We start from the raw sequence: 14,812 nt of genomic DNA on the forward strand, positions 1-14,812 counted from the left end.
GGTCCGCCTACTCGGAGCGCTCGGTGGACTAATGGTCCCCTACTGGACTGGGCTGAACTAATGGTCCCTACTGGGGAGCTGGTGGGGACTAAATGGTCCCCTACTGGAACTGGCGGACTAATAGTCCCCTTATCGTTTGGACTGGTTGGACTAATGGTCCCCGGCTCGGGACACTGGTGGGAACCTTAAATAGGTCGCAGCTACTGGATACCACATTGGGGTATGCCCACTGTACTGGGACTAGAATGGGTCCCTCTATGGTAGCAGTTAGTTGGGCACCCCTATGCTAGTGGGCTGGACTTGCGTTGTGTCCCCTACATGAGATCACTAGGAACTGTTGGTATTAAAAACGCTAGATGTATCCCTCCTCTTACTTGAGAACTACCAGGTGCATAGGTCCTATCTCGTGCTAGGGAAGCTGGCAGAGTACTAAAATGAGGCTCACTCGAATGAGAATGGAGGCCACCTGCAGGCTTGGGCCAGAAGAATGAGTCTGAACGCTATCACTTTAATGGATAAACCGGGCTTATAGGACAAAATACTCGGTTCTTTCTGCAGTATGGTTGTGCAGTTGGAACTCGTCCCTAACTGTGGCTGCGCACTGGCTAGGATAGTCCTCCCACACTAGGCAGAATAAGTCAGCTGGTGTTAAATGGCAGTGCTTCCTTCACTGGTAGGGCTAGGCGTACGGTATATTGCACTCAGGTCCTCTCACATCAGTCCCAGTATGGTGGTTTGGTGCGCGCCCGTTGTAGACTGGAAGGCTTAGGTATGTTGGTTACACGCGACGTTTCCAATAATGAGAGAGAGATTTCGTGAGCTCGAAGCGCCAGCACGACTTACTTGGTCTCGTAGACGCAAGAAGACGATCGGTATGGGATGTTAAAGATCGTCAGGGCGACCTCATACCCTACGGCCTAACTTTCTGGACGACTTAAAGTTTGGGTTGCAACTGAGATCTTACTGGATCTTGGCATGGACTTATGCGTGCCATATCTCGGTTGTGTCTTGTATACGCTGTGGTTTTTACATTTCGCTCTTGCACACAGGAGAGCTTATGGGTTCCTAGACGTTGAGACTTCCTCATGGTGCACACCTGAGAATCCGTCATATGTGTGCACATCACGAGGACTTGAGAACAGAGCAGACTAGTCTCGCCACGACGCTACGCGGAGAGTGATCTCGGTACCTTGCGACTAACGGAACACAGTAGTTCCTTAAGTGGACGCTGCGGAAAAACTGGTGTGGGAACAGAAGTATATGAGTTCCCCCTTGAGACTGCACTCTACTAGAGAGCCAGGGTCATGGAGTGACGACCACTGTGATCGGTATCAATCGCTCTGTTGTAAGTAGTCACTTGAAGTGCCCACTGGATTGTGGGATGCTAGATCCGCTGTGTTGTTACCCCTTACTTGGGCTTGTACTGGGACACGCGCGTGTAGAGGCGGTACGCTCTTACGCCAGATCAGGACTGCTATGTGATCTAGGAGGTACAGTTACACCCCTTTAGTAACCTGAGCGCTAATGGGAAGAGAAAGTGGGACTGGGCTCGGCACTTAGAGACATTCCATGTGGGCCCCACATACTTAACAGAGCTCTACTGATTGACTGCGGAAACATTGACGTGTGTTAATTGCGACGATGTCGCTTGAGTAGAGTGCGATATGGTGGTGCTGGGCTGGCGAACCTATAGAAGTTGGATGTCCAGCACAGTTATATATCTCTCTGGCTGTGTTTTGTGCTGCTCATTGAGCTCCCCTCCCTTACTCTTTTGAGAAAGACGTTAAGTGAATCGGGAACAGATAGTGCAATTTAAGTTCTGTCACTCTAAAACCAGTCATCGTCGCAAATACCACATAGACTATACGAGGTATCCTCTGAGGCTGGACATGCAACTTTATGTTTCCAATTCGCTTCGTCCAATTTTAGATTTCCTTATATGCGGTGGAGCCTGGTAGAACTCCCAGATCGGGCTTTGCAGGACCTTATAAATTAATCTTCTCGTTGTAAATGTTCGTTGTTTTATATTATCCTTCCAGGATGAAGATGTCCTACACCTATGTAAACGGGGAGACTAATTTAGGTAAGACTAAGCGGTCACATGTTTAAGATACAGGAGGAGGGAAGTTAGGAATTCTTTTCAGGGAGTTCCGATCAAAGTAACTACGCCAAATTCAAGCAAAAGATCTTGGCTATTCGGGTCACTCAGGCGAACTTGGCCATAATATCCAACGGGTCTAGAACATATATGATCTCTATTCTACACAAAGACAAATACCTTGTTTTCTCAGATTATTATAGTACATTGGAAAAATGTTTGCGCGGTGTAACAACGATCAGTTATCTTGAAATTAAATCAGGCGTAGTTTTGCAAACAACCGTATTCTCGAACACTTTCGCAAACATTAACACAATTGACCATTCATTACATGACAATGCGCAGACGTAAGCAGATTTTTATAAAATAACTTGAGAATGAAAGAGTAGAGAGTGAAGCTTCGCGATGCCGGCCTAAGCCAATGATTATTTAGACATGACATGTTTTTGCAATATTTCGTCTAAATACTCCATGACTCTTTTGATGCTTATAACACATTTAGGATAATTTTAAAGAAAATACAAGGCAGCTTTAGACTCACAGGCAGAATAGTCTTTACTCACACGCGGCAGGCGAATAGCTCACAACTCAAACACAAGATCGCTAAGGTTAGAAAGATGAAAAGTATTTCAGACCCCATCTCGTCATTTTTGGTTGTAGTATTAAATTGTAAAACTTATATGAGAATATATACGCGATATTGGTTTTAATGCTGGCTAGTGGACGTAGAGAAGTGTTAGGTGAAGTGAATCTTTGTAGTATTAGATCAAGTTTTTGCGGGAGGTTGGAAGACTTTCTAGGTGCAGTCCCTGTCATATCGCCAGCGCGTGATACATGTGGTCAGAAGGACACTCCCTACGAGAAGTCTTTGGTGGATACGGGTTGACCGGCTGTAGATTCGTCTAAATGGGATAGACTCTCACGCCAGGGAGTGAGCCTCTGACCCAGTAAGTATAAATAGAAGTGGAAGTATGGACATGCATCTTGTTGTTAGAAGGTGGCAATTTTTGCAAAAAGGTTGTTGTTGTCTTCTAAACCAGTTGGCTTGGAACTTAATAGTTTTCCTAACTGGAGCTTGGGTCTGGAGTTCACTAATTAGGTGACCTTACGGAGTTCGATGCCGTTCCTACTGGTCATCCTGGCTGGCACTAAGTTAGAGTGCCCGTTTGATAACTCTGTAGTGAGTGTTGCCCACGTGCTTTACCTCCATCTGACTCGGCGTACCTCGGATTCTTGTGAGGCGGGTTATGTGGGCCTTATTGCTTGAACTATGGTCCTCTCCAGCTTTGTGGCTGAGCGGTGTTGGGGTTGACATCTTGCGAACGGGGACTAATACGGTTGGGTCTATCCTCCTACTGGGGACTGGGCTGGTGTTCTAACCTAAGTTCACTCAACCTACTCACTTACAGTTGACAGTGCGGCTCTGCAGGGCAGAAATTTTATTTTAAACTGTCTTGTTGGGGACTTGCTTAGGATGGCCCTAATAGTTTTCACTCCACTAACTGTGCCATGTTGCAAGTCAATAATATGATGTCATTGCTAGATACAAGGCGAATTGGGTACATTAAAAACGAGGCTGAATGTGTGTGTATACCATGCCAAATCAATGCACTAAAGAGATCCTTTCAAGTGGGGAGATACTCGACTGGGAACATAGGGGAGTCCGCCCAAAAATACTGGAACCTCTTGCTTGGACAAATGTGTTCTACATGCATTTGTGTAATACTGCTTCTTGATGCCGAGACTCTCACACAGGCCCATGCAGTGTATGAGTCATGTGTATATAGTTGTGGGTGATGCAGATTATGCCAAATAAGCGCTTAGCATCTGTTCGGATGTTATAAAGCTCACTATCAGAACGTCAGTGCGACAGGCTTTCTTAAATTTAGTCGCAGGTAGATAAACTCATCTAAAGTATGAAGTCTAATGTATGGCTGTCAAATCACACTCAGATAGAGGCGAGCAAAAGAACATACTGAACTAGATGATCCGGTCTCAGAAGAGATGTTGTATGATTCACACTTATCAATATCAGGCAGATAGATGTTCAGGTATAATAGCTAAACACATCTCAGTACTTTTAGTTCCATACACACGATCTCATCGGTAATCTTATGTGCGAGGTGTACTGTCTCCTAGCACTCTGATAGTAGGTCGAAACATTCTATTCTAAAAGGCAGTAGTGTTATGTAACAAGTATCCTCGGTAATCTATGCTTGTTTGATCACGGCCTCAGCCGAGGAGGACACTGGGAATCTGGAGGAGATGAAGATCCAGCAGAAGATGGGTGCTTGTTTGTGTCAGCCTCACTAGGCACACATGTTGAGTCTAGAGGTGTGGATTGGTGCTATGGCAAAATCCTCATCAGGTGAGGATGACTAGAGTGTTTAGTAACTGCACGAGGTCACGCGCTAGTCATCAGTGCGGAATTTGGAGTCGTCGCGCACAGCTCGCTCTTTGTGATCTTGTTGGTCCACTGAGCAGATGCGTTGGACTTGCCTGCGCAGACCATAGACATACAGAGACCTATTGCCACTCATCTACTACTATGACACACCTTTAGACGGGGAGGGGTCTACTTGACACCAAGTGTGTAAATGTACTACTTTTTATAGTGTGTGTGACTATACTCATCTCTTGTACGACATAATGCAGTAAAAACATATACTCACAACTAAAACCCAGCCAGACTATATTCAGACGTACCATCATGGGCTTCAGAGTTATCTTTGGAGTCATGTTGAATGTGATGCCGTAGATTACTTAAGTGCTAAGGTCCAGTTTAATAATATTACATTAGGCAGTACTCACCATAAGGTGGTCCTCTTTGACCGTAGTTGAGCATGGCACTGGCCCATTTATCTCCTGGGCGGCAAGTTTCGTGGACTTAGGAGAACCTCTCATACCTGATATCTCCTGGCAGCTCTAGGACAACAAGCACAGTGGAACCAGTTAAATAATGCTGCTTGGCTGGTGTTTAATCTCATAGTCATGGGCGTGCACTAATTTGGAACTCTACCATAAACCTTGGGCGCACCTAATTGTAGTAACCTAAACAATTTCGTGGTTCCTGCAAGTCATTGTCTGGATCGAATCAGTTTTAGTCGGATATAACCGGAGCCCCTCCCATAGCAACATTGGTGCTGTACTAGGTACCCTTGGTTAGTGGATCTTCAAGCTCTGGGGATAATGAATACAAGTCTATCATCCCTACTGGACTTGGGCCCGGTACATATAAGTAGGGTTCCTCTCGTTATTGTTATTTTTAACTGCTTGCTCCTCTTAATTACTTTGTTCTTTTATTTCTTATTCATTCAGTTATATTTCAGTTTGAAGAGATTTGGTCTAAATGTAGAGGCACGTGAGTTTGTCATCTGGTTAGGGGATTGTCCGTGTCTGAATTAGGTAAACTTACAGTTGGAATTCTGTATGGTCATTTTCCACCACTGATGACGGTTACACCTCGCATTTGATGAACTATTATTTACACTATCTATTTCAAAGCTACAGGGAAGATTCATGAAACCTGTCTACTTAGACAAATCGCCACTGACGAATGAATAGACTGTTATTTCATCCCCAGAGCGGAATAAGTATCCTATCATAAATACAACATACTTCCAGAAGAATGTAGTTATGGTGGTAGGCGCTAACTAAATGGACGGGATCTTTAGTAGGTAAGGGTAATCATAATATATAATAGTATATATATATTTATAATATAGCACACACATATATAACATACCACGTGTGTGTAAGACATCCCTTTCAAATTAGTGGATTTTCGGCCTATTTCCAGCCACACCCCATTGCTGACAGGTGTATAAAATCGAGCGACACAGCCATGGCTTAATCTCGCATAGGACCCCTGGTTTTAATCCGGCCCTTGTGGACCCAAAGGCTGCACATTTTTTTGTTTTTGCTTCAAGCATAACATACGTAGTTATGTTTTTTTTATGCACTTACACAGCTGATTCCAATGATAGACTCCTCAAATACTTTGATGACTTGAGTCAGGTTGTGTAGTGGCGAGCGCAAAAACAAAATGTGCACCGGCCTGGTTGGAAGACCCCAGGACCAGGATTGAGAACGCACTTGGCATAGACATCTCGCCTTACTGAGGGGACATCTATGACTGGTGAGCAATTCATGACACAGTTATAGATGATTCACAGAGCCTTTCCAAAAGTACAGTTTATAAATATTCTGCCCTGCTAGAGCGCGGGTAACTGTAGTGTTGATATTGTAAGTAAGAAACGTCTTGAGCAACAACAGCTCAGCCAAACGTTGTAGCGGCCACATAAGCTACAGAATGGGAACCCGCGAGTGATGCGCACGTAGCAACACTCACTACAGCGTTTCAAACGGCCTCTGAAAGCAAACGTCAGCACAAGAACTGTTCATGGGAGTTTCTTCATGAAATGGGTTTCACAAGACAAAAAATTAGCAGCACACCAGCATAAGATCCCATGCGCAATTCCAAGCGTCACGCTGGAAGTAATGTAACGCTGCCGCCACCATGGACTGGAGAAAGGGGATAACACCGTCCCCTATGGAGTGATGAACTCATGAGCTTCTTTTACCATCTGGACAGGTCGACGACCGATCTGGGTCTTAGGCGGGATGCCAGGAGATTCGCTACCTGCAGCCAATGCATAGTGGCAACTGTAAGTTTTTGGTGGAGGAGGAGTGGATGGCCTTGGGTTGTTTGGGTTCATGTTTCTGGCTAGGCCGCCTTAGTTCCAGTGCACATGAATTATAACGCTGGTTCAGCATACGCATGACATTTCATAGATGATTCTGTGCTTCAACTTTGTGGCAACACGTTCGGGAATGCCCTTTCCTGTTTCAGCATGACAATGCTCCGTGCACAATAAGATCTCATTAAGAAATGGTGGTCCGAGATAGGTGTGGAAGAACCTTGACTGGCCTGCACAGAGCCCAGAGACTTCAACCCATTGAACAACTTTATTGGGATGAATTGGGAAAGCTGACTGCAAGCCTAATTGCCCAAGCATCAGTGCCCGCACCTATTTAATCGCTCATGGCTCACTTAGTCTCGCAGCAATGGTACCAGTATCAAGTGGAAAGCTTCCAGAAGAGCGTGGAGGCTATTATACGGCAGCAAAACGCGCGGGGGGGGGGGGTTCCACTCCGATATTAATGCCCATGATTTTTAGAATGAATGTTCCATGAGCAGGTGTCAAATTCATTTCGGTCATGTAGTGGTCTTGATGAGAACTGAACTGGAAGGGAGTGGATAAACTCATAGACTTCTTCTACATTCCACTTGGTGGGGTCGTTGGGCAGGAAGTGCTGCGTGAGGAGTGGCAGTCTCTGCTCCGGGGGTGTCGTGCCCTCTTTTGGTCTGAGCCTCTCCCTGCCTGGTGTGACAACGGCCTGGGGTGGCTGGGGGACCTGAGCTGGCTCCTGACAGCGGGTGCACGGAAAGGCTCCCTCATCGCTAGACATGTTGAGCAGGGGCTGACCTCCTCCTGGCTGGGTGGGAGGGGGAGCGGGGAGGAACTCGAACCTCGCCTGAGTCTGCTGAGGGTTTAGGGGAAAGCTTCTGGGAACATAAACGCCATGAGTCAGCCCTGGTTCACTGAGGGGAGCATGTTTCAATTCACAGGAGAGCTGTCCTGTCAGTGGAGAAGTAGGAGAGGATCCTACCTGCTTCTTAAGGTTGACCTCTGGCGGCAGCTGTTGTGTGACCTTCTGCGCCTCAGGGTTTGGATGCTTTGCCTCCTCTCGACGGAAGAGGCCTATCCGCTTAGTGCACCCAACATTATACTATTTCACAACAACGATAATAGCTGTTATGGCAACTCCATCCAAGGACAACACTACTGAACAGCTCTCGACACCTTAACGGGATATAACCAGTCAAAGCATAGAAATGGCCCATCTTACATGCGATTCCTTTTCGCACACACAATGGACGTCCCCTACTGGACTGGCTGGACTAGTAGTCCCCTACTGGACTGGCTGTTAGGACTAATAGTCCCCTACTGGACTGGCTGGACTAATAGTCTCCTACTGGACTGGCTGTTAGGACTAATAGTCCCCTACTGGACTAATGGTCCCCTACTGGACTAATGGTCCCCTAGTGGACTAATAGTCCCCTACTGGACTGGCTGGACTAATAGTCCCCTACTGGACTGGCTGGACTAATGGTCCCCTACTGGACTAATAGTCCCCTACTGGACTGTATATATATATTCACTCAGTCTCTGCAGTCGTTGTTATGTGATTTATTTTTAAATAGTTGGGTTTATTTTCTATTGTAGAGTTGTCTCCTGTTGTCTGTCACCCTCTCTGGTTAATTGTTGTAATATCTAACTATGGAGAGTCCCAAATGTTTCCCTATTCTCTACTACTATTGACCAGGGCTCTATGGGCCATAGTGCCCTACTATTGACCAGGGCTCTATGGGCCTTAGTGCCCTACTTTTGACCAGGGCTCTATGGGCCATAGTGCCCTACTTTTGACCAGGGCTCTATGGGCCATAGTGCCCTACTTTTGACCAGGGCCCTATGGGCTATAGTGCCCTACTTTTGACCAGGGCCCTATGGGCCATAGTGCCCTACTTTTGACCAGGGCCCTATGGGCCATAGTGCCCTACTTTTGACCAGGGCTCTATGGGCCTTAGCGCCATACTAATGATTAGATCTGGTCCAAGGCGTTACGTAGAGACTTGCTGGTGCTTGAACCTGCTAGATACATGTAACAACCTGGACCAGAGCTACCTGACAATTATACAGCTGAATAATAATAAGTCCTGTTGTCTTATATTCTGAGTAATGTTGTGAAACTAAAATACTTTTAACAAACCTGTGTGTGTGTGTGTGTGTGTGTGTGTGTGTGTGGTGTGAGAGAGAGAAATATATGCATAGGCAGACTGGGAGAATAGTACATTGTTAAAAGTCTAAGCCGTTGTGGGGTTTAAGTTAACACGGCTTTGCTTTCAGCTGGTTATATTATGGCTCATTTAGATATTTTATTTWGAATTTTAGGGCCCCTTTTAGGTATCAAAATTATAATATTTTTTTGATCAAATACTGAATTTGGCCTTTACTTCTATAGCCCAGAGAAATGCATTGAATTACACATTCAAAAATGGCAAAACAGACCGTCAACCAATAAGAAACCACGTTTTGAAGTGTTTGTCCTGTATCTAGGAGACATAAGCTCAGGAAACGTGTTGTTTTTACAACATCTCGCCCGTTTCTTGGGTAGGGCYCAAAACTACCTTCATACTGCCGATTGCCCAAAATGCTTCGGACGCTACAAACAGAAGTTGGCACATCGACGGTGACGGGGGACTTGGAGCAAAATGGAGACCACCAACAAATACACATTTATATTATTGTTGGACAAAAGACTAATCACAAGGAATTCAGGTAAAATGATTTTAATCAAGGAAGTCTTAAAATATTCCCACGAATATATACAGAAACATATTGATTGCATTTATGTAATCAATGTTTGAAATTATTACGGTATATTCATGTCAAATACAATATGTATTTGGGCTATTTGCGGTCAATACCATTGCATTTGTGCGGCAGCTAGATTCAGTTGTCTACCTGTTCTTCAGCCCTTCCGGAAGGACAGGCACACTCATCATCCTCTTCTTGCCCATCTCTTCCTCCGTCTTCCCCATCCGAATCTAAATCTTCCCCTGCTAACCTGAGCTGTAAACCACTTGAACACTGCTGGGGAAATAGACTGACTTCTCCTCCGGGGTAGATTACGTTCAGTTTTTCATACAGATCTGTCAACGCAAGTGGTTTTAACCTTTTTTTCCCGCACACCTCTGCTACATTCTCGCTCCAATATCCCTTGGCCATCCACTCACCCAGGTTTCTGTTGTAACAACAATAGGCAGACCACAAGTAAGATGGGATGTTCACTCGGTTCTTCAGTGTGTTGCCGTTACTGGGCACCGCTCCGGTCACCACATAGGCTTTTATCTTGTTGTTAGCATCCTTACAGTCGTTCTCAAGAATCTTTTTGACACTTTTCTCCATTTTACACCAGCTAAACGCATTTGAGGACACTGCTTGCGGAACGCAGTTGGTCAGGGTAAAGGTGGAATTCTTGCTTTCTATATCATGCGCATGCTCATTTGGAAACATGTGACCTCTGTTCACCTTGTGTGTGTCCTCTGCTCCAACATAGTCTTCTTTGACAGCCTGGTTTGGGTAATTGGTTCCCGGTGTAGCCAGTGCCATATTGGGATCTTCCTCTTCATCCAGCTACAGGAACAATATTTATTTGAAATACTTTTAAGATACACACTTCACAGATCTATTGACAGAGTATTCACACATCTTACACATACAGTATGTTACAGTATATGTCCAGTCATTTAAAATAAGATTTTCATTAATGCATTAATGCACAAAGAATGAATGAATCAATTACCTGGGGTTCTATCTTCCATGCTGGCCTTTTGATGCTGTCGCTCCCAGAACCAATGAAGGTGTAGGCTGAGAACACAGGGATCCTGTTGGCCGTGTCATAAAGAGTTGCGTACCTGTAGACGTTGTCGAACAACTGGCAAATCGGTTTGTAATGGTTCTTTGCAGTCCCATCAAGCAAAATACCCGGGATATTTGGAGTCTTCTCATCCAGGAAGAACCCCTTGCACTTTGGATCGAACTTCACCACCACCTCAGAGAGCGCATTGTGAAGGTAAGAGAAAAGAAGAAGAGCAGAGAGATGCGTCAATACCCCCATCATCATCACTTGAAGACTCTGTCACCACAGAGACAAAGGTGAAGTTGCAGAGACCAGTCGTTTTCAGAGACAACTCCTTCAAGTGTCAAGACAGAACAAGGAGGGTTGGTTTGCATAAACTGTTCTGTGGCTGCATTTACGCACATAACCCAATTCATATTTTTTTTCTTCCACTAATTGATCTTTTGACCAATCACATTAGATCTTTTTACCTCAGCGCTTTTTCAGAGCCAATCTGATTGGTCAAAAAAGGTGGTACCATAAGGTAGGACCATTCTAGCCAATGAGAGGGCAGATACGTGTGTGAACAACAGGCCATAGAGATAGATAGAGGAGTCATCTTTGTATCTGTGCCATTATAACGTCTGTGGCAGCATGGGCAGCGCCATTGAGGTGGTTTCTGTTTAAAGTAGTCCATTTTCTCCTCATTGGCTGATCTCTCCCAACTCATAGAAATACCAGTTGACTATTTAAAAAGATGGAAGCCCTCAATGGCTAGGTCCATGTTTAAAATTGGTTTATATTCAAGATGAGTCCTCTATCTATCTCTATGACAACAGCACAACTCACATATAAAGTTTTTTTTTTTTCAAAGTTGCCGAAATCCCACGAGTCCATTTATATCCGTGGTACCTAACCATTATGAAAATATATATTTGATTAAATAAACTTTGCGCAGTGGTGTAAAGTACTTAATAAAAAACACTTTAAAGTACTACTTAAGTAGTTTTTAGGGGGTATATGTACTTTACTATTTATATTTTTGACAACTTTTACTCCACTACGTTCCTAAAGAATTAAGGTACTTTTTACTACATACATTTTCCCTGACACCCAAAAGTACTCGTTACATTTTGAATGCTTATTAGCAGGACAGGAAAATGGTCCAATTTATACATTTATCAAGAAAACATCCCTGGTCATCCCTACTGCCTCTGATCTGGAGGACTCACTAAACATACATGCTTCATTTGTAAATTATGTCCGAGTGTTGGATTGCGCCCCTGGCTATCAGTCAATAAAAAACAAGAAAATTGTGCCGTTTGCTTAATATAAGGAATTTTACTCAAGTAGTATTTTACTGGGTGACTTTCACTTTTCACTTTTACTGGGTGACTTTCACTTTTCACTTTTACTGGGTGACTTTCACTTTTTTTTTCATGGACCGATTTTGGGCGGAGTAAAACCTCTCGCTTCCCCTCTTCCTCTCTGGCCATAATGTGTCACAACCAAACATTCCCTATTCTGAAGTGTAACCATGGCTGCGTTCAGTAAGTTTTAACGCTCCGGAACATTCAATTGAACGGAAACGGTACTGTACTGAACGACCAGTTGATAAAAGGGGTAGGGGTTGGGTTGTGGGTTAGGGAACACTGTCAGCATGTCCACTGCCCTTTTCAATACGTCACTCATTGCTTCAAGCCACGCCATGACACACCCACCAAACAGAAGCTAACGTACCTCAAAGTCTGGATTCTAGCCTCTTTCACCACTTCCTGTAGAGTCATCTATTGGACTCTAGCCTCTTTCACCACTTCCTGTAGAGTCATCTATTGGACTCTGAGGCTTTGTTCACCACTTCCTGTAGAGCATCTATTGGACTCTAGCCTCTTCACCCACTTCCTGTAGATGTCATCTATTGGACTCTAGCCTCTTTCACCACTTCCTGTAGAGTCTCTATTGGAATCCTAGCTTCTTTCACGACTTCCTGTTAGAGCAATGCTATTGGACTCTAGCTTCTTGCACCCACTTCCTGTAGATCATCTATTGACTCTAGCCTCTTTCACCACTTCCTGTAAGTCATCTATTGGACTCTAGCCTGCTTTCACCACTTCTGTAGAGTCATCTATTGGACTCTAGCCTCTTTCACACTTCCTCGTAGAGTCATCTATTGGACTCTAGCTTCTTTCACACTTCCTGTAGAGTCATCTATTGGACTCTAGCTCTTTCACACTTCCTGTAGAGTCATCTATTGACTCTAGCTTCTTTCACCACTTCCTGTAGAGTCATCTATTGGACTCTAAGCTCTTTCACCACTTCCTGTAGAGTCATCTATTGGACTCTAGCTCTCTTTCACACCTTCCTGTAGAGTCATCTATTGACTCTAGCCTCTTTCACCCATTCCTGTGTTCTCTCTATGGACTCTAGCTCTTTCACACACTTCCTGTAGGTCATCTATTGGACTCTAGCCTCTTTCAGCACTTCCTGTAGAGTCATCTATTGGACCTCTAGCCTCTTTCACCACTTCCTGTAGAGTCATCTATTGGGACTCTAGCCTCTTTCACCACTTCTGTAGAGTCATCTATTGGACTCTGCCTCTTCTCACACTCCTGTAGATCATCTATTGGACTCTAACCTCTTTTCACCACGTCCTGGAGTGTCACTATTGGACTCTAGCTTCTTCACCACTTCCTGTAGAGTCATCTATTGAACTCTAGCCTCTTTCACCACTTCCTGTAGAGTCATCTATTTGACCTCTAGCTTCTTCAACCACTTCTCTTAGTGTCTCCTATTGGACTCTAACGCTCTTTCACCACTTCCTTAGAGTCATCTATTGGACTCTAGCTTTCTTCACCAACTCCTCCTCTAGTGTCATCTATTGGACTCGAGCCGTCTTTCACCACTTCCTGTATAGTCATCTATTGGACTCTAGCCTCTTTCACCACTTCCTGTGAGAGTCATCTATTGGACTCTAGCCTCTTTCACCACTTCCTGCCAGAGTCATCTATTCTACTCTAGCCTCTTCACATCTGTAGATATCTATTGACTCTAGCCTCTTTCACCACTTCCTGTAAGAGTCATCTATTGGACTCTAGCCTCTTTCACCACTTCCTGTAGAGTCATCTAATTGGACTCTAGCCTCTTTTCACCACTTCTGTAGAGTCATCTATTGGACTCTAGCCCTTTCACCACTTCCTGTAGAGTCATCTATTGGACTCTAGCCTCTTTCACCACTTCTCTGTAGAGTCATCTATTGGACTCTAGCCTCTTTTCACCCACTTCCTGTAAGATCATCTATTGGACTCTAGCCTCTTTCACCAACTTCCTGTAGAGTCATCTATTGGACTCTAGCTTCTTCCACCCAATGGAAAAAACCAACAACTAGTAAGGAGAAGCATATTGACCCAGCAATGTTTAACTTAATTCAATGGTTCATATTAATCATTTTCTGTGTGTCTCATCTCCCTCCAGGCTGAATATCTGGTCTTTAGAGCTAAAGGAGGACCTCCTAACAGTGATATGCAGTGAACCTTATGAATGTTGAATCTGTAAATGTGCTCCACCCCCGCTTCTCCAGTACATGGCAGGATAACCTGATCATTAGGTATAACAGCTATAGAGCTAGCTAAAACAGAACCTGCTAACAGTGACCTGTATCCCACTGATCATTGGGTATAACAGCTATAGAGCTAGCTAAAACAGAACCTGCTAACAGTGACCTGTATCCCAATGATGGCCTGCCTCTGAAGATAAACAGGGTTGGTCCTAGTCAGTCCCTGGATGGGAGACCAGACGCTGATAGAAGTGGTGTTGGAGTGCCAGTAGGGGGCACTCTTTCTTCTGGTCTAAAAAAAATATCCCAGGGCAGTGATTGGGGACATTGCCCTGTCTAGGTTGCTGTCTTTCAGATAGGATGTGAAACAGGTGTCCTGACTCTCTGTGGTCACTAAAGATCCCATGGTACTTATCATAAGAGTAGGGGTGTTCTGGCTAAATTCCCAATCTGGCCATCATACTGTCATGGCCACCTAATCATCCCCAGTTTACAAATTGCTCATTCATTTCCCCTGTAACTATTCCCCAGGTTGTTGCTGAGAATGTGTTCTCAGTCAACTTACCTGTTAAAATCAGGGTTAGATTAAAAAAAAAACTAAAAAGGGTGTTCTGATCCCTTAGAGCAGTCTTCCCTCCCTCGGTAAACTGACCTCTCCAAGAGTTCACTGACTCAATGAGGATCCAGTCTTCCAA

The 14,812-nt window shown here is 44.5% G+C and overlaps 1 protein-coding gene across 1 annotated transcript; it reads right to left on the reverse strand.

The window, feature by feature from the left end:
- Positions 1-9,496: 9,496 nt before the first annotated feature.
- Positions 9,497-10,991, reverse strand: LOC112073640 (endonuclease domain-containing 1 protein). The gene is made up of 2 exons (XM_024140897.2): positions 10,529-10,991; positions 9,497-10,359 (listed from the first exon to the last, which is right to left on the reverse strand). Exons 1-2 carry the CDS (start codon positions 10,847-10,849, stop codon positions 9,676-9,678), a joined length of 1,005 nt encoding a protein of 334 aa, XP_023996665.1. The 5' UTR covers positions 10,850-10,991; the 3' UTR covers positions 9,497-9,675.
- Between the last annotated feature and the right edge of the window lie 3,821 nt (positions 10,992-14,812).

Source organism: Salvelinus sp. IW2-2015, unplaced genomic scaffold, assembly GCF_002910315.2.
Source record: "Salvelinus sp. IW2-2015 unplaced genomic scaffold, ASM291031v2 Un_scaffold2327, whole genome shotgun sequence".
Taxonomy (NCBI): Eukaryota; Metazoa; Chordata; class Actinopteri; order Salmoniformes; family Salmonidae; genus Salvelinus; species Salvelinus sp. IW2-2015.

Bases quoted from the DNA above. Each gene is read 5' to 3' on its own strand.
- LOC112073640 (XM_024140897.2), bottom strand. From the start codon at position 10,849: ATGATGATGGGGGTATTGACGCATCTCTCTGCTCTTCTTCTTTTCTCT. The intron at 10,360-10,528 runs GTAATTGATTCA...TTGTTCCTGTAG, and splicing joins CATGGAAGATAGAACCCCAG to CTGGATGAAGAGGAAGATCC.